Source organism: Tupaia chinensis, unplaced genomic scaffold (assembly GCF_000334495.1).
Source record: "Tupaia chinensis unplaced genomic scaffold, TupChi_1.0 Scaffold000085_1, whole genome shotgun sequence".
NCBI classification, from domain to species: Eukaryota; Metazoa; Chordata; class Mammalia; order Scandentia; family Tupaiidae; genus Tupaia; species Tupaia belangeri.
The window spans coordinates 6,560,066-6,580,812 of NW_006159547.1; the positions used below are offsets into that span (position 1 = coordinate 6,560,066).

Below are 20,747 nucleotides of genomic sequence, written 5' to 3' on the forward strand. Positions count from 1 at the left end.
TTTTTTTGAGAGGTTTTCGCTATAGGGCGTGTGCGCTCGCCAGACAGACAGAGAGAGACAAAGAGACAGAAAGCGAGAAATCACCCACCAGAGAGGATGGTCACACTGCAATCCCTTCTCCTCCATTCTCCTCTCGGGATCTTAGGCACGCACGCACACGTACCTGGCGTGAGTTTTAAGCCACCGGGTCTGGGACGTGAACCGCGGTCGACTACATGGGAGTCCAGCGACATAGCCATTACACCAACTGCTGGTTCCCACTATGGAATTTTAGAGCCCTCTTACCTTGTCTATATTATAACATCGATCTGTTCTTCAAAATTGTTTGAATGTTCCTTCCTTTGGCCTGATGTCAGTTGCTAACAGATTTTTAAACTGTTTTCTTTGCTTTAATTTTGTCTTGTAAACATATTTCTATGTTGTATGCATCACATGGCATAAATTATTATTCATCTTCCTCCCCTACTATAATATAAGCAGTTGGGTAATGTCTATGGCCTTTGTATTTCCCATGACTATCACAGTTCCTCACCTGTACAGGTCTTTGATAGAAATTTGTCAAACTGAAATAGGTGTTTTCAGATTAGACCTATGGCAATACATTATTTTCAAAAAATTATTTGGGATAAAATAACGTTTGTATATGTACTTAGTCAACTCTTGCACATTAGATTGCTTTCAAAATACAGAAAATCTAAGGTTTGGGTTCATGCATGAACTGTTTCTTTATTTCTAGCCAGTGTTCTAATGGGACTGTGGAATGTGATGAATCAGCAACGCCCTCTACTGGTAAGTTCCCATAGAATGTTTTTCTTATGAGACTGACGTTCTTAAGAGTATTGGCCCTGCTCTTCTGGCAGAAGTCATCAGTCCACCACAGTCCTCTGTGCCAAAGTGTGTGGATATTGCCTTGGGAATGTTTCTCAACACAGTGCTTCAGTGCTTCCTAACTTTTTTCATACTGATAATTATAATATTTGCTGACAATTTGGGGTGAACATATAAGGCTCTTCAGGGGCAAGCTAATCAACCCATGAATGTTGACAACCCCCAGGAACATCACAGGCCCCTGAAGGCTTCAGATACATTATCCACACCCCTGCTGTAGATCAGAAATTGGGAAAGTCTACTGTAGATCTGCACTTGACAGAGTTTAATGTACATACAGTCATCTGAAAATCTTGTTAAAATGTAGATTCTTATTTAGCAGATCTGGGGTGAAACCAGAGATTCTGCATTTCTGTCAGTGTCCATGGTGATGTCAGGTTCCTGGGCTACACTGGGAGCAGCGAGGCTCTGGGACTAGTAGCAATCAATTGAAAATGGTGTACAAAATGACATCTACTGACATTCTTTAGGATGTCATTTTACACTTGAATGTCTTTTTTAAAGATGCTGTGTATTAATGACTCTGTGTGTTGTTTATTTTCACTCTTTTAAAAAAGAGTCTCCCATTGTCAGGTACTATGAAGAATTCTAACCAAATAATAAGCAACACTTCTTTCATGTCATTGGGCAGAAGGAGTGTAGGCTGATAAAAAATAGTTGTGGGCTGTTGCTTTGTTATTTATTTGAAGGGCCAAGTATATATGAATATCAATTAGCTTTGAATTATATGCCCTGAAGATTCAATCTAGGTTAGGGTTTCTGTACAAATTATGTCCCTGTGTATTTGGTGGCTGTAGGGCCATCCCTGCTTTGTGCCATTTGCTACAGGGTGACTCAGAGCTAAAGAAGGAAAGTCCAGGGAGCCACTAACAGAGGAATCCACAAGATTTGATCCCTTTTGTCCCATGTAAGGAAACTTACTTGATCCCTGAGAGCCCAAACGCTTTCTGGAGGAATCTGTAGCCACTGCCCTTCTTAAATTAACGACTTCTACAGTATAATGATGGGTAATGCCTCAGAGATGAAGTAAAATCTAGATGAAGTAAAAACATCGTGTGTTCATTGTGGCTTTGTAAAACTGTAAATATACTGTATTCTTAGTCCTCAACAAATGGGTAATATGTATTGGATTAGTCAAAATCCTGTCTTTGGACCTCAGAAAATTATATAGTATTTATCTAGTTATTTCCTTTTGGAAGGCAGCTAATGTTTTTAAACTCAAAATAGGTTTGGGAAGTTTCCCTGACTAAAGGGAATCTGGCTAGGGAATACGTATAAGCTAACAGTTGCAGAGTGTGAGTACCATCTGATCATTCAATGGTGAGTTTTGATTTGATGACAAATGCATACCCCATGATTATTTGTCTGAGGAGCAAATACTTAGGTAAGGGCAATTCATCTGTGCTTTATCTCTGAAGTTCAAGTCTGCCCAGAGGGAAAACAGTACTTTGACTGCAGATTTCCTGACCCTGAATTGCCGGCTGGCGGTATAAACTGTGAGACCACGTGTGCAAACCTGGCCATGAATTTCACCTGTGCCCCATCCTCACCCTGTATAAGTGGCTGTGTCTGTGCTCCAGGGTAAGCCTCTCTTTCTTGATAATACAGAATATTCAGGATCTCACAGACAGTACAAGGTATCTTAAAAATATTATTTATAAAAATACCCAAAATTGTTGAGCAGGCTTGTGGATAACTTTGGGTTGTTAACTAAAAGACTATTGTAATTATTTTTGGTAGGCCTATGTTACATTGTGAGATATTATTAAAGTAAGACACTGAATTGATCTCAGTTCAGGATAAATGTAACTTCTTCCTTGATTTAACTGGAGTTTTGGGAAAGTGACACAATTAATCACTCTTCATTCAAAACACACCTCAAGTACATATATTTGTACATTGTACAGTTACTCTTGTTGATGCTAAGTTGTGACAGTGATGCTATTACAGCTGTATTGAGGCCGCATAGGGCAGGGGATGAGAGTGAAAGTTCTGTCTTCACATACACTAGTGCTAGCACTGAACTCCCAGCTCTGCTACTGTTTGCCAAGTGATTTTTCTGCAAGATTTTTTTTTTTAGAATTTATTAAATTTTGTTTATTATTTGTATTATTTTTTAACTTGCTATAGGGCCCATGTGCTCACCAGAGAAAGAGAAAGTGACAAAGCAAGCTGCCATGTCCAGGTCTCAAACTGCAGTGGGCCATGTGGGAGTTCATTACCTTAACCACTACACTACCTCCTGGCTCCTGCAAGTTTTTTTTTTTTCTTTTTGAGAGATTTTTGCTATGGGGTACATGCTCTCACCAGAGAGCAGAGAGGGAGGGAGGGAAGGGATGAGGGAGAGGGAGGGAGGGAGGGAGGGAGAGAGAAAGGGAGACAGAAAGCAAGAAATCCTCCCCTATGGGGGATGGCCATGCCACAGTCCCTTCTCTTCCATTTTCTTCTCAGAATTTTGGGCACACACACACACACACACGGCTGGAATGAATTTAAGCCACTAGGTCCAGGACTTGAACTACAGTTGACTACATGTAAGTCCAGTGATGTAACCATTATGTCATCCACTGGTCTCAGGTTTTATTTTTTTTAAGCCTCAGTCATGCGTTGTAAGATGTGGTATGTGTGTGTGAGAGTGCGTGTACTCAATAAATACGAGTTACTATTTTATGGCAGCCAAATCTACTCTTGTCTTTATAAATTTTAGTTGCAGAAATGCCTAGTACTCATGTGGCTTTTAGCTTTCTTGCAGGCACTCATATAATCTGGGCTCATTGGCCCTTCCCCTGCTGATAACGAATACAGGCAACACAGAGTGGGGCCATCCAAGGCAAACAGATCACCCATTCTTCCGTGACTACCACGTTCCCACAAAGGGATTCTTGGGATCAGCTTGTATAAAGCATGAGCAAAAAAGAGAGAGGTTTTGTGGTTTGTTTCCCAGGAGAATTGCATTTGTCTAAGCAGCCCCATCTGGAATGGGTCAAAGAACCAAGTAACTTGGGCCTGGTATAAATGTCTTTCTTAGAAAGGAAGGGCATAAGAGGCAGAGAAAAGAATTTCACAAAAGAGTAAGTGCCCATGCACGAGAAAATAAAGACAGGTAGAAATGAGGCCACAGAACAGATGAGCAAGGAATACGTTTTAGGAAACAGAACAAGGAAATTAAAACCCTACTTATGGTAAAATAGTCGAAACCTTTAGTATTGCTTGGCTTTTGTGATTTGATTATGACTCTTAGGGATGTATGGCTGACTAAAGCCCTATTCTGTTCTTTATGTCATATGCTGTATTTGATACTCTCATTTGAAAATATGTATGAGGAGACTTCAAAAAGTTTATGGAAAAATAGAATTAAAGGGCAAGTTTATTTTAGTGCAAAAATGAGATGAAATTCCTACATAGTTTTTTCATAATATCTGTTTTCATGAATATAAAAAAAAATTCACTTTCTTATTGCCAGAGGGCATATGTGCTTGCCAGAGATAGACAGAGAAAGACACACACACACACACACAGACACCACAGTAAACATTCCTCCAATAGGGCTTGGTAATACTGCAGTCCTCTATTCTCCATTTCTCCATCCTATCAGAATTTTGGACATGAACACACATATGCCTGATGTGTTTTTCAAGCCATAAAGAGCAGGATTCAAACTGCAGTCAGCCATCTGGAATATGACTCCTGTGCACAAGGTTTAATGGAGCTCAGCTGCCCTGAACTTTTTGAAGACCCTTTGTATTTATGTACTATCGCCTTTGCCAATTAGTTGAACAATAATTTATTTACTGGCCAAATGTCTTTTATAAAAACTTGAAGAAATTCTCTTCCACTTTGTATGATTACATTGAAATAAATAGAATTTACTTAGAGACTAATAAATGATATGAAAATAATTTTGTGACAGAACTTTCTATTTTAAAGTCATTTATAGTAATGTGATTTGCCTTGTCTTCCTTGCGATACTACTATCTGATTCCTTTTAGGATATAGACTAATATCATTTGTTTGTATGGGGCTCCTGCTAGTGCCAGGAGTTCATTGACTATAAAAGGACCACATAATACTAATTTAGAAATCACTGTGGATCGAAGAAATGAAATGTATAGCGAAAAGAGCTGAATAAAAATGGTGTCAAATATTAGTCCTCCTTATTAGCTAATGTACCTTAAGGCAAATTACTTGCCCATTTGGAGTCTCAAGCTCCTCTTTTAAAAATGAACGTTTTTGCATGACAGACAGTGGCATGGTAGTTGACTATGGTTCGAAGTCCTAGACTCTGTGGCTTGAAAATCACTCCAGGCTCCAGTGCATGTGTACCCAAGATCCTGAGGGGAGAATGGCGGAGAAGGGATTATGGTGTGACCATCTCCCAGGGGGTGAGGGGCGGAGAGGAGTTTGATTTATTAGTTTACCTCTCTGTCAAGCACATGTGCCCTATGGCAAAAACCTAAGGAAATAAAAGGCCATAGTAAGTTTTATTTCATGTATGGTTGGGTATATACAGTACACCAATTATATGACAGCTGCTTGGTCCATTCATTTTACCTACTTCACTGCTCAACCCTACTTAAGGCAGAAAATTAATTTACAGTGATTTATAGATCTCTTCTTCCTTCTTTCAGTTTTGAGTAGTTGTGAAAAAAGTATCAGTCATCAGTATAACTACCTACAACCATAACTTTGTCTGAATGTGTGGGGATTGTGGTTCATTTAGTTGAGACATCCCTCACCTAGACAATTGGACATCCAAAGTTTAGGAAACACCTAATGTTTGAGGTGGTGTGGTTGGGGGAAGGTACTAAGATACGTATATATAACGAATCTACCTTAGGAGATTGTCCATAGAATAAAATGAGTTAGTGATATATTTAAAGTGGTTAAAATTGTGTCTGGAGCATAGTAAGCAATCAACAGTATTAGTTTTTTAGTGTTGTTTTTTTTACTGCTATAACATACTGATATACTTAATAGTTTATCGTGATGCCTGTTCTGGCAAAGATGTGTACAGATTGCTAACTTTATAGAGTGTTTAAGGAAGTTGGGGACATAAAAGATTGCACTAAATGAGGCTCAAATGACAAAAAATTTTCCAGGTAGTTCAGAGAAGAAGGATTTTCAAGGTAGGAGAAAATTCAAAATCCAAGGAAGTAGCAAGAAGCGTGGGAGGGTTAACATGAGAAATTATGAAATGTAGGGCATGTTTTATCATGTGAATATTGATAAATACGTGGCCAGATCCTGCACACAGATAAGTGGCCAACTTATATAGAGTATTGGAATTGTATATGTACATTTATTTATATGAAAGGTAATGAAATATGTATTGTATTGGTTGTCATAAAAGTCATGACACATCTTTGTGTAGAAAAAGTACGTCATGACTTTTCCGACAACCCAATATATGCTTATATAATCTTCAGTAAAAAAATTAACATATATTTTTAATTGTCAGAGGGCATGTGTGCTAACTAGGCAGAGAGAAAATGAGGAAGAGAGAAAGAGAGCAAATATTCCCCAATGAGGAGTGGCCATGCAGCAATCCTCATCTTCCATTTCTCCATCCTATCAGGTTCTGAATACGCACGCACATGCACCTGATGTGGTTATCAAGCTACCAGTCACTAGACTGGGATTTAATCCGGAACGGGCCATGTGGAATCTGATTCCTTTAACTACTGTGCTATGGGGTTGACCTGCAAAACATTTTGAGAATGCCCTAAACTTTTTCAGGAGGTTATGAGTTTAATTTTCATTTTAAAATTTTTTATTTGTTTAAATGTTGTATTTAAATAGTAATAAATATTTAAAATACATGCTAATTTTTATATTGAAGCATAAATTAAATATTAATAAACATTTAAAATTTAAAACAAATATTAAATTTTATATTTAAACATAAAATTGGTATGTATTTTAATTTTTGCATTCAAAGATATTTTTAGATACTTGTTTGGGGTAATCTTTCAAGGATGAAATAACACTTCAAAGAAAACTAACATTCAGAACTTAATATGTTAATAATAGACAGTGTGAAACACATGATACAATGATTTTTAACTCAAAATATACCTCATGATTGTAGCCCTAAGCACTCAGAAAGAAGACTTTATTCAGTCTATATATATCGTAAGAAAAATGTTACCCATTTCATAATTTACTAGTGTATCAAAAACATTGTTAGACTCCTGTAGGCTTTTCAGTAGCCAATGGTGATAAAAAAGGGCCCCTCACTTGTACTTTAAATGCGTTTTCAGAATGACTCACTTTATTAGAAATTTAGGCTCCATTTTTCCTTTTATTGTATTATATAAATAATAAAAAGCTCAAAATATCACATATAATGACTTGCCTAGCATATATTTAATACTGTGATGTGTAAGGTATCCTCTGGACAAAAATGAGGAAAAATAGATTCAACCCTTGGAAAGATAGAATATGGCTTAGCTACAATAAATACATTCAGCATTGAATATAACAAAATTACCAATTTTTAAAAACTAAGATTGATTTATACTAAATGGCATTATACCTTTTAATTTTTAAGAATGGCAGAGCACAAAGGGAAGTGCTATGTCCCTGAAAGCTGTCCATGTATCTGGAAAGATTGGGAGTACCTCTCAGGAGAAGTGATTGCTACACCATGTTATACCTGGTAACTAGATCTACTTATTTCATAAAATTCCCTTAAGCAAATGCATTCGTTTTTCTTGTATTTACTCAATGTTGCTATACCAAAAAAAAAGGCAAATCAAGGCATTTGGGAATCAATGGAAAAGCTACTATCTGCAGGACGTATATATAATAATATATTTTTATGTTTTTATGTATATTTGTTTAGCACTGGAGAAAAGTGTGAAATATGACAACCTGAAAATTTAATAGGAAAAAAATTTAAAGTTTATAAGAAAGTGCTAAATGTTCTAAACAGGAAATCATACTTAACGAAAGGTTATCTGTTTGGAAATGAGTCAAAACAATACTATAACATAAAATTTGCAATATTTTTTCTTTTAAAATAGAGGAAAAGATTTTAAACTTATGAACAACATTGAGTCTAATGAATTTAAATTGACTTGAAAACAGGAAATGGTATTATAGTCTTTAGGCCACCAGCAGACTTACATTCCATTTTTAAATTCCAATGTCTATTTCTTGTGTGACCCTGGCATAATTTCTAGGCTTGGGTTTGGATAATTTATTTAAACAAAGTATAAATATAGCCCTAATTTATTAACATAATAAGTGTTAGAATGAATAAACAATATTTCTTGGGTTTATTGGATCAGCAAATGCAATTGAATACAAACTTTTCAATGTTTATGTCACTTGAAAAGACTACCTAAGCCACGTTTCTTAGAAGGGTAACTTTTATTATTTTCTCATAGTGTCTGTCGACGAGGAATGTTCAACTGCACATATTATCCGTGCCCAGCAGTGTGTACAATTTATGGAGACAGGCATTATCATTCTTTTGATGGATTGGAATATGACTATATCAGTGATTGCCAAGTCTTTTTGATAAAGGTTGGTCATAAGTACTAATCTTTATTTGCACTTCTGTAAAGACAGTGTAGAAAACAAGTATGTTGGTCCATGATATAAGATATGTCTCTAATAAAACTTAAAAAATGTTTTAGCAATTTTAAGACAATTTTCTTAACTCATTCTTCCATTTTATTATTTCTAAGTGTTACACTAGTTCTTTGTCTTTCTGGGCCTCTGTTTTCTCATCTATGTAATGAGGATAATGGTATCTAGCTCCAAAGGTAGTTCTGAGGATAAATACCTTCTAACTGTGATGGTAGTTAAATGAGATAAATACATGTAAAATACTGATAGTACTGATAGATAGTGTCCACCATTTTTATTATTTATTATTTTAATTTGCTAGAGTGTGTATGTGCTTGCCAGGAGAGAAACAGAGAAAATGAGAAAGCATTCCCCATGGGTGGATGACCACACTGCAATCCCTTCTTTTCTTCCTCCTGTAGGGATTGTAGGCACACACACACACATGTGCCCAGTATGCTTTTCAAATCAGCAGGTTCTGTACTCAGACTGCACAGTCAGCCATGTGGGATCCAGATACCTTAATCATCACACCACTGACTGGCCCCATTTTTATTATTATTTGCTGAATTTGGCTAATATAAATATAGCACATTATGCCATACATTTGAGCATGTATTTTTTTATGGTTATAAAAATCAAAAGACATTATTCTCGGTTCTGGAAGCTTTATTTTGGTGATATGTTATGGTAAACTCCAGGCTTTGTTTATCTAATAAAATCTTTGTAATTTCTCATATCTTGAATGCATTTGTATTTCTGTATGCCTAAATTTTATATAGACATCACAGATCCCAGAATTAAATTTCTAATAAAAAGGGTAAGTTTTAGAAAGAAATCACAGGACTAGTAGATGGTGTAATGGTTATGTCACTGCACTTCCATGGAGTGGACTGTGGTTCAAATCCCAGACCCCACAGCTTAAAACTCACACCTGGCACATGTGTGTGCATGACCCAAATCCCAAGAGGAGAATTGAGGAGAAGGGATTGTGGTGTTGCCATCTCTCCTCGGGAGGTAATTTCTTGCTTTCTGTCTCTCCAACAAGCACATGAGGAAAAATTTTCTTTTAAAAAAAAGAGGAAGAAAAGAAATCACACAAGAATAAACAAAATAATTTCTTTACCTCCAGCAAGCTAACCTGTGATTAATGCCTTTTTTCTCCCCTGAGTATGGCTTTTTAATTACTAGAGAGGAGTGTAAGAGCCTATTCTTTAAGCCTAAGACAAGAAAGTAGATTATTTAATTTCTTATTAGTTGTAATAAATAAACAGAAACATTAAAATCTATAGCCTTTTAAATTTAAGTGAGTCTTATAGTTTATGTCATTGAATTTTCTTATTAGAATTTTGGATCTTATTAATGAATAATTTTAAATGTCTTAAAAATAAATACCTGGAAATGAATTTGACAGTCATAATTATAGAGGATGGCAAGTCGCTTATAAACTTTTTTGTTGTTTTGATTATTTTTGGAGCATCAGGAAGGCACAGTAATCAATATACATGTTATGAGGTTTTGGTCCTTTCTAAGCAATGCTTGTTATAGCAAGCACTTTAACATTAGAATCTTCTTATTCATGGAAATTTAGATTGTAAATTTAGAAACTTGAAAAAGTAGATAACTGTTTAGGGAGTTGAACACATAAATTAATATACTATATTCTCAAAATGTTATCAAATCCTAAATTTCTCTTAATATTTAGGTGCTTCTGAGTTACTTCCACCATGGACTGTCTGCATATTGGGTTCTTTGAATCTTTTAATAGTCCTTTTTTCGTTGTCTCTTTGTTGTCTTTTCTTCTTAAATCAGCTCCTGATCAAAGGTGACCAGTTGGCCCTTCAGGCCTTTCCTCCCAAGTTGTGGTCACCATTCTTTCACAGGGAGGAGCACCATGCTGGGAAAATAGTTTGCTATTCATTGCATGTTTTCTGAACTGGGTATCTGTTCATGGCTCTCCACCCTTTTCTCCAAGCGTCTGATGTGTTCATCCACTCCTACAACATCATTTTAAAGTTTATTTATTTATTTCTTCCATGAATGAGAGACACAGAGACAGAGAGTGACATAGGGAATGATACAGCCCCTCAACAACAGGTTCTTACTGCTGTATTCCACTCCCAGCCCCAGCCAGATCCAGATCATGAGTATACATGTGCCCAGTGCTCAGGGAGGTCTCTGAATGTGAATCTGGACCTTCCCATAGGGGCAGCCACACAAAGTGTTGCAGTTAATCACTGTGCTGCTGTTGGGCCCCCGTGCCTAGAATTTTAGCTGCACCTGCAGGCTGATGAATAGCAAATTGACATGTACAGTTCTGACCTTCAGCCTCTAGGTTGTCTTTCTAAGTCTAATTTATTCCTACAGTATTTTTAATTCTATCAATATAATTTTACGAGTGTCACCATGTCATTGATTAAAAAGAACAACAGTGATGTCCTATGACTCATAAAGTTGAAATTCCTAGGCCTGTCTTTCAAAAGTCTCTTACCTCCATTCCTCCTCTCTGTCTTTTCTCAGGGATTCTGTATCTGGTTTCCTCTGTACCTACAAAGTCAGGTTTCTAGCTTACATTGATCTCTCCTATTCTTATATCCTATTGTATGTATCGTCCACATCAAAATTAGCAACTACCTAAATTCTAATAATTTTATACATGCTAGACTAGATTGGGTACAATTTTATATAAGAATGCTTTCTTTTCTTTTGGATTCTTCATAGGGACTAGTACAATTATGATGGAATTACAAAGCAAAAAATGACCTATTTGATTTACTTTAACAATCTCAATTAGAAGGTAGAAACCATAAACTTACACTTTTTTTTTTAGTTGGAGAAATATAATGTTTGTGATAAATGCATACATATATCTTAAACATGAAATGTGCAGAACAGTGCTTCTTAAACTTTAATGTGCATGTTATGTGGATAACATACCTGTGGATATGCTTAAAATATGGATTAGATTCTCTTTTCATGGGACTACAACATCTTGAATTCTGCTTTTTTAACAAGCTACCAGATAGTACTGAGGCCCTAAGTCTATGGACCATATTTTGACTAATAAGGATACAGAACACTTTTCTTTTTTATAAAACAACTTGATTTTGGGGGCCAGCAGGTGGTATAGTGGTTAAGACACTGGACTCCCACATGGCTGACTGCAGTTCAAATTCCACTTGGTAGCTTAGGATGCCAGGCACGGGTGTGTGCTTGTCCAAAATTCCAAGAGGAGAATGGAGGAGAAGGGATTGTGGCATGACCATCCCCTCCCGGGGGTGATTTTTTCACTTCTGTTTCTCTTTCTCTCCAGTGAGTGCACACTCCCTATCTTAAGAAAATTCTCAAATAAAAAACCCACAAAAAACAAAAAGCACCAAAGTCTTGACTAGTGTCTACTAAAAGCACTTAAAGCTCTGTCCATGTGTTACTTGGGAACTGTATGTCATCCAAGAAAAAATTTAAATGTGACAGAGATTATGCCTTCATTTCTATTTTGCCTAGCCAAGTCATTTGCAGAATGCTGGGCTTGTAGTAAGTTCAGTAATTACTTACTAGTATTCTTTGCCTGGCTGTTTTTTAACCCCTTATTTTCTAAAAGGAAAGTAGAGAAAATGTATTTATATACGTATTATGTATATATTTACATATGTTATTTATATATATTTTTCTCATTATGGTAGAGAAAGCATAATACTTATCTCTCTGTATTTTCAAACAGTGTGGTGCAGAATATATTTCAAGTACAGTGTTTGTTTCAGTCCTGTTTCCCCAATAGGAAAGTATATTAATGTGTTTGATGCCAGATAGTATTCAGCAGTATACTATAGTATGCCAGATACCGTCCAGCAGTATACTGTAGCGCGCCAGATACCGTCCAGCAGTATACTGTAGCGCGCCAGATACCGTCCAGCAGTATACTGTAGCGCGCCAGATACCATCCAGCAGTATACTTTAGCGCGCCAGATACCGTCCAGCAGTATAGTGTAGCGCGCCAGATACCGTCCAGCAGTATACTGTAGTGTGCCAGATACCGTCCAGCAGTATACTGTAGCGCGCCAGATACCGTCCAGCAGTATACTGTAGTGCGCCAGATACCGTCCAGCAGTATACTGTAGTGTGCCAGATACTATACAGCAGTATACTGTAGCGCGCCAGATACCGTCCAGCAGTATACTGTAGTGCGCCAGATACCGTCCAGCAGTATACTGTAGTGTGCCAGATACTATACAGCAGTATTTTTTACTGATGCTGTTAGTAAATGCAGGAGCCATTTGATGGGCAGGAACCATTAAGAATATAGTCTTTATACATTGATTTCTTTTATACATTTTAATTTGTGAGCATATCATACTAAAAAGAATATATGTTCAATATCAAATTAAATAAGATTGCTTGCCTGTTTATAAGAAAATTCATCATAGGAAACATTCTTCATATATTTTAGTGGCAGTGAAATTCAGATCACTAATTCAATATCTTGTTGAAGATCTGTTCATTTACTTAGAGTAACATATAAAGAATATTAAAAGTCTAAAGTCCTTTTTTTAACGAACTAATTAATTAATTATTTTTTCCACATGAGTTTTGCGAGAGAGAGAGAGTGTGCATGTGAGGGAACAAGCAAGCCACCAGGTATAGAACTCAAACCGTGGTCAGCCGTGTGGGAATCGAAGCACCTTAACCACCACACTACCTGTTGACTCCCTAAAAGTCTAAATTCTTTAAGTCTAGAATTGTAGGTGCCTTCTTTTTTCTGACAAAGTAGAAATATTCTTTTATTCTTTTATAATGTGATTTTCAAAAGGAACTTTTTTTTTTTTTTACAAACAGTAGATTGTAGAACTCAGTTCCTATTGGTATCTTGAAAAAAAAGTTGATACTAATTATACCAACACCTTTTTATGATGTTATAATGGGACATTCTATTGAAATGAATAAAACTAGAATCAGACCCCAAACATGTTTCAGGACAGACTGATCAAAACATACATGATAAACCCCAGATCATTTTGGCCATGAAACATAATTATGGTACACAAAGACACATGAATGATTAATTGATTTTCATGGTTTTGAAATATGATCCTACCACATTGGATTTTTCAATGTCTGAATTTTATTCTGCATCTATTTTTCTTTAGTAGTATTTTGTCTTGCCTACTCCATCTGTCATTATTTCCCGTGACAAAATCTTTTTTCTGGAAGAGTCAGGAAATCCTTTGGGAAGGAAGGATGGTTGACAGCACCATTCTCTTACTTGCTGCTTTTGAGTGTCGGGAATCACCTCTGTGAGTAGCAGATTTAATTCTTTCTTCCTTCTCAACCTTCTCAGTTCTCTTTCCTCCTTGTGTTCCTTACAAATCCAGGCTTTATCTTTGTTATTTGTAACACCTTTTCATTTGGTGAAACACGTTTTTAGTTCTTTGGGCTCTGAAGAAGACCTGGTAATCTAGTTTACACTAATTTCCCTTTTATTTTTTGATTGGACTTTTAACAATGAATACTTCATTGTCTGTTAAAAGAATAATATTACTTGGCCTTCACTTTTGAGGAGCTGATAAAGTTCTTTGCTTCTCATGTCTGGATTGTGTGGCTTCAAGTTAACCTAGTCCTAGTACAGAGTATTTACTCTAACTGGCACAAATACCTGTTAAACTTTGACAATTTAGGTTCCTTGATATTTTATTCATATTTAAGGCTGTTTACTCTTTACTATAAATAGAACATGATATAGCACATTTTTTTAGTGTTTTAAAACAAATTTAGGAAAATGGTTGTAACTGTATGTTCTAAGACCTTAAGAGGAAAAAATAGATGAGAATCCAAACAGCATCTTAATCTGTGCTATAAACTCAGATAAAGAGATCACTGGATATCTTAGGCAAAAATGGATAATCTCTAACAAAGACTTCACCAAGATGTCAACTGAAGGGTGGTTTTACTTCCCAGGCAACAGAGATTCCTGATGTCCATGCAACTCAGACCAACTCTGTTGTTCTCTTTCTGCTTATTGGGCTTGCTGGCTTAACTCCTTCTCTATCTTTTCTGCATCTGTTGCTTCAGTTCAGACATTGTTTCTACATACTGATGTTCAGTTTGTTCCCACCTTTCAGCTTCTACTCTATCCAATATCCCTTCTACAATATGTCTATTTAACCTCAGATTTTACTGAAAAAAATATTTGTTTAAACCAGCATTTTTTGATTCACGTTGGAAAAATATTTAATTGGCTAGAGTTTATTATTATTATTTTTTTTCTGCCAGCATTAAAGTCCCTTGATCCATCAGTGAATGTACTGCTATGGGTCCAGCCAGCCAAAGGAGATAAAACTTGCTTCCAAGGCTCCTGCATCAGCAGGGACTATATGTGAGATCGTTACCCTTAGAAGGAGAATGTCTATTACAGGTGCTGAGACTGACATGTTGAATATAATATGCTACCTGGAAAGGTGCTAACAATTTATATTTTGGAATCATTTTGGGGAATATCTCTATCAAAGCCTGAGAATAAAGGGTTTTGAGAAACCCATGTGGCACATTAATGTTGACCTTTTTCTCTAGCTTTGTAATCATTACTTTCTGTTGCTTAGCAACTCTTTAGCATAATTTGCAAACCTAATATTAACTTGAAATACATTAGAAATGAAAACTGTAGAAATGTAACTCTTAAACATTGTTATTGTTTCAAATTACTGTCAGCATAACACGATATTATTATAAGAGAGACCATTCAATGTAGAATATTTCTTGACATTTATGATTTAATATAAAATAAAGCTAACTTCAAGGCACTTTAATTAATAGCAATAGAAATGTAATAGCAATGGAAAGTTTTTCAGCAGCTTTTCACATTCCTTAATCTAAATAACTCTTCCCAAGAGGAAGAGCAAAACAAAACCCGAAATTATGTATTTTTTCTTCTTTTTTGAAAATCGTTCATAAAGGCATAAAAGTGTGGCTTTTTTTTTTTTTTTTTGAGTAGTACAATGCCATAATCACCTTAATGACCGTTATTCTTCTTTTCAGAATTTAGGTAGTGCTTTGCTAAAGGATTGTTTAGGTAAGGCAAAAGCTCTCAGCACCTATCATGGAAAAATAGATCACAGAGAAACACATTAATTGTTCTGTCAATGAATTGTTCTGTGCATTGAAAACTTATCCTCTAGGCGCTATGCTACAGTCATTACTAATAAGATAGGCTGCACTTGGTCAAACTAAGAGCTATATTGAGCTAGTGTTCACACTGCTAGTGATGTGAAAACTAAGCATGGAGAATTTACATCAAGACCTATTAAATTTCTGAACATGTAAAGGCTTTTTCACGATGAAAATAAATACTAAACCACGTGTCTAAAAATGAAAAAGATTCAGGAAATATATTCTGACCTTTGAAAATTAGATGTTAAGCTCAAAGAGAAATGTCTTAGTCCTTTTTCTTTTGATGAAATTTACACCTTCCACAAGATAGTGAAAGGACTCTTAACTATTTCTCTTTCTTTTTTTTTTTTTAGTGAGAGATTTTTGATATAGGGTGCATGCTCTCACTAGAGAGAGAGAAAGAGGAACAGAAAGTGAGAAATCACTCCCCCAGGGGTGATGGCCAGGCCATAATCCCTTTCCCTCCATTCTCCTCTCAGAATTTTGGACACACACACACACACACACACACACACACACACACACATTCCCAGCATGAATTTTAAGCTTCCAGGTCCAGGACTGAACTGTACTCGACTATGTGGGAGTCTAGTGACATAACCATTATGCCATCTGCTGGTCCCCAGGACTCTTAACTTTTGTTGGGATAATGACCAATTTGAAAATTTAACAAAAATTTTAACTTTTCTCCTAGAAAAATGGCAAGTATATGAGGTAATGGATATGTTAATTAGCTTGATTTCACCTTTCTACATTATATGCATTTAACATCTCATTGTCCCCCAAATATATACAATTATAATTTGTCAATTAAAAATAAAAATTACAACACATTATAATGTATTCCCTAGTTCTGTAGAACTGCAAAAGTCTTTTCATGAAATTGCAATATAAAATCAGAAATCCTGATTTTATAAACAAGTTTATAGCAAAACCCAATTAATTCAGTTGAAAAACAAGCAGTCTGAATAGATACCTTCTTAAAAGAAGATATATAAATGGCCAACAAGCATATGAACAAATGCTCAACATCACCCATCATCAGGGAAATGTAAATCAATACTATGAGATATCATCTCACTTCAGTTAGAAGGTAATGTCAAAAAAAGCCAAAAAAAAATGCTGATGAGAATGTGGAGAAAAGGGAACTCTTGTATACTGTTGATAAGAATGGAAATTAGTACAAGCATTATGGAAAATGGCATGGATGTTACTAAAATAACTGAAATCACAATTGCTGTGTGATCCGTATGATCCGGGAATCTCACTACTAGGCATATACCTGAAGGAAACAAAATTGAGTACGTTGCACAGATTTCTGCACTCCAGTGTTTGTTGCAGCACTAAACACAATAGTCAAGATATGGAATCAGCTTAAGTGTTCAATAGACCAATAGATAAGGAAATGTGGAACACACACACACACACACACACACACACACACACACTATTCATAGTAGTCAAGATATGGAATCAGCCTAACTGTCCGTCAACAGATGAATGAAAAAAGAAAATGTGTTTTTCTCTTTTGCATTCATCTGTTGATGGTCAGTTAGGTTTATATTACATGTAAGTTTATATATATATATATATAAAATGCTATTCAGCCATTAAAAAGAATGAAATACTGTCATTTTAGACAACATAGATGATCCTGCAGGATTTTCTGTTAAGTGAAATAAATCAGGCACAGGATGAGGTAAAACTGCACATTCTCACTAATATGTGGAACTAAAATAGTTGACTTCATAGGTGCAGAGAACGAAATAGTGATTACCAGAGTCTGGGCAGGGAGGGAAGAATGGTGAAAGGGAGAGGGTGGGTAACAGATATATAAAAGGAATAAATTCCAGAGTTCTATAGCATACTAACCATACCTAACAATAATATGTTTTTCAAAATAGGTAAAAGAGAATTTTTAATGATTTGAACACAAAGTAATGACAAATGTTCAAAATGAGAGATATGCTAATCACTCTGATTTGATCATTATGCATTGTATACATGTACTGAAACTCATACTGTATTCCATAAACAGTTACAATTATATTTGGTAATTAAAAATAGGAGAAAAATAGAGTCCCTTATTCTGAAGAACATGTTCTTAGTGGGTGAGGTGAGGATGGCCGAAGAAGAGTAAATTCAAATGAAAATGTTAGATTTAGAGTGTTTGAGGCTAAATGTATTTTTTTTTTTTTACTTTTTTTGGGGGGAGGTTTTCGCTATAGGGCGCGTGTGCTTGCCAGACAGAGACAGAGAGACAGAAAGCGAGAAATCACCCCCCAGGGGGGATGGTCACGCCGCAATCCCTTCTCCTCCATTCTCCTCTCGGGATCTTGGGCACGCACGCACATGCGCCTCATGTGAGTTTTAAGCCACCGGGTCTGGGACGTGAACTGCGGTCACCTATGTGGGAGTCCAGCGACATAGCTATTACACTAACTGCTGGTTCCCAAGGCTAAATGTTTTTTGAAACTAAGGGTGTTTTACCTGAAGTTGATTTTTTTCTTCAATCATTGCTAAACTCTTCCTCATTTCTTTACAAGTAGCATAAAAATGAAACAAAACAGATTAAAATTTTGAATTTTATCTCTGTACTTAGCTAAGATTGTTAGATAGTCAAATAGTTTCTCTTAGCCTGTTTACTGATCTGTAGAATGGAGGTACCTAGTTCAAAATGTCATTCTAAGAATTAAATGAGATTACATGTAAATTTCAAAGCAAACCTTCAAAATATATGCATTATTTTATTTACTGACATATACCAATGTTTTCTATTTTAATGTTAATTTGTAGGTCAATAATTATTCAGCCAGAAAGCTCATTGAAATGCAACTGAAGCAGTGATCTAAAATAAGACACTTAAGACTCTTCCTAAATAGCATATTGTCTTTGATAAAAAGATGATAATGCTTGGTAAATTTGAGTTATAGTAATAAAATAGAAGCTTTGCTAAAACAAACTTGCAGAAGTGTTAGAGGTGTTTACAGCCTGAGTTCTCTTGCTGTACTTCTATCAGATTTTTTGTGTTACTAGATAAAAATATTTTTTAAGAAGCAATTTGTTTTCAATTCCAGTGAAAACTATTATAAATCTTGCTCTTTAAGATTTGTTAATAAAAATTATATCTATTGTATATATTTGTTTTTGACATTGCAGAGTACAGATGATTCGGATATTTCTGTCATTGCCCAGAACAGGAAATGCTTTGACAACGTTATTGTTTGTTCTAAAAGTGTTTTGATTTCAGTTGGGGACACTGAAATTTATCTGAACGACACTCCTTACAAACAGGTTAGTGAATTATTTCTTTTGGGATCATTTTAACTTGCTGAAAATGGAATAGAGATGATTTGGGATACTTTCTGTTACTGGTTGTAAGGGCTAGATTTTTTTCTTTGTCAGTAAATCATACTTGTTTCTTCTGTCTATAGTCTTGTCTCTTATCTTTTCATATTCCAGTTCTTCCCTCTTTTCTTAATTTCCACGATCACTGAGTCCAACAGCAGCCCACATCTATGACCTGGATTACTTCAATACCCTCCAAACTGGACTCCTGGCTTCCATCCTAGTTCTTCCCCTCTAATCCATCCTCTCATATTGAAGCCCGGCTGGGTTTTCTAACATGGAAATTTTATGTCCTGTCATTGTGGTGCTTCAGAACTTTCAAGTGATATTTCTTCACTGCTCTGCAAGGCCTTGTTGCCTACTTCTCTTGGCTATCTATCACTTTTCATCTCAAGCCCACTTGTCAGAAGTTAGAGCTTTCATGAGTTCTTCACATGCTCTGTGCTCTTTCTCTCATCTCCGGTGCATGGTGGACATCATTGCACTTACTGGGTCTATCTTCCCTTTTTACTTACTCTTAAGGGATAGGCTTCATCTCATCTCCTTCAGGGAATGCCTCCTTTTGCCCTTAGGCACCTTGTTAGAATATGCATCATCCTTTAGTGAAGATTCTTGTGCAAGTATCTGTATTCCCTAGCTGTCTACAAGTTCTGTGAAAACTGGGGTCCCTGGGAACCAGCAGTTAGTGTAATGGCTATGTTGCTGGACTCCCACGTAGTCGACCGCGATTCGCTTCCTGGACCCGGTGGCTTAAAATTCATTCCGGGCACGTGTGCGTACGTTCCCAAGATCCCGAGAGGAGAATGGAGGAGAAGGGCTTGCGGCGTGACCATCCCCCCTGGGGGGGGCTTTCTCGCTTTCTGTCTCTCTGTCTCTATCTGTCTGGTGAGCGCACGCGCCCTATAGCGAAAACCTCTCAAAAAAAAAAACAAAAACTGGGGTTCCTGTCTCCCTTGTTTATTCTAATATCCTGAGAACTGGCCCAATTTAAAAGAAAGAACAAATTTCTTTTATTTATTCTTTCAAAACCACTGCTAAGTACTGAGAGTACAGCAGTGTGGTTACAGTGTCCTTGGTTGTGAGGAACTTACACTCATGTGAGGGGCAGTCAAGTAAATCAGCATATGCGGCTTAATGTGCTACGGCAGGAGTTCATAGGCTTCTGTGAGAACGCCTGGGAAGAACATCTGAAACAGCCTTAGATTTTAGGGCACTGTGTAGACTACCTGTAGACTTCAGCGTCAATCAGGACTAATTTAGAACTGCTGCTTGTTACTTCCTCGTTCTGTTCTGAGAAAGTTTATTTAAACTCTGTAAGCTGTAAATTAGGGATTATTATAGAATCTACTTTCTAAGTCCTTGTGAAAATTGAAAAGAAAATATAAAATAATGAATTTAAAGGAATGACTCTCCTCTTCCTTGTTCTTTCTCATTTCTGAAGATTGAGAAGACCTGCTTTGGATGAAATGATTTGTCCTGAATATCAAAGGATAAGTAGATACTTAACTAGATGAAGAGAAGGAATCAGTTGGCAATCAGTACAGAAAAGCATTTTTATCTTTAGTTCAGAGGACAGAGTTGACAGTTAAAATGGCTTGTTTGGATAACTGTAAGTGGTTTAGTTTGGTTTAAGCAGTGCGTGGGTCAGTGGACAGAGAGTGTGGCAAGGAGATTTAGGGAGTAGTGTCCTGATCGACTGTCACACAAGGGCCACAGGGACAAGGGCCATAGACTAGGGAGGTTGGTCAAGACGAAGGAAGCCCCTGCTGCACGGC

The 20,747-nt window shown here is 36.4% G+C and overlaps 1 protein-coding gene across 1 annotated transcript in view; it reads left to right on the forward strand.

Moving 5' to 3' along the window:
* Nucleotides 1–20,747, forward strand: part of OTOGL (otogelin like) — a 155,511-nt gene that overhangs the window by 60,222 nt on the left and 74,542 nt on the right. Inside the window, exons 22-26 of the mRNA XM_027769725.1 lie at nt 737–789; nt 2,307–2,469; nt 7,439–7,546; nt 8,280–8,418; nt 18,784–18,918. Coding sequence (XP_027625526.1) covers nt 737–789; nt 2,307–2,469; nt 7,439–7,546; nt 8,280–8,418; nt 18,784–18,918 — 598 coding nt within the window. The remainder of the gene's footprint in view (nt 1–736; nt 790–2,306; nt 2,470–7,438; nt 7,547–8,279; nt 8,419–18,783; nt 18,919–20,747) is intronic.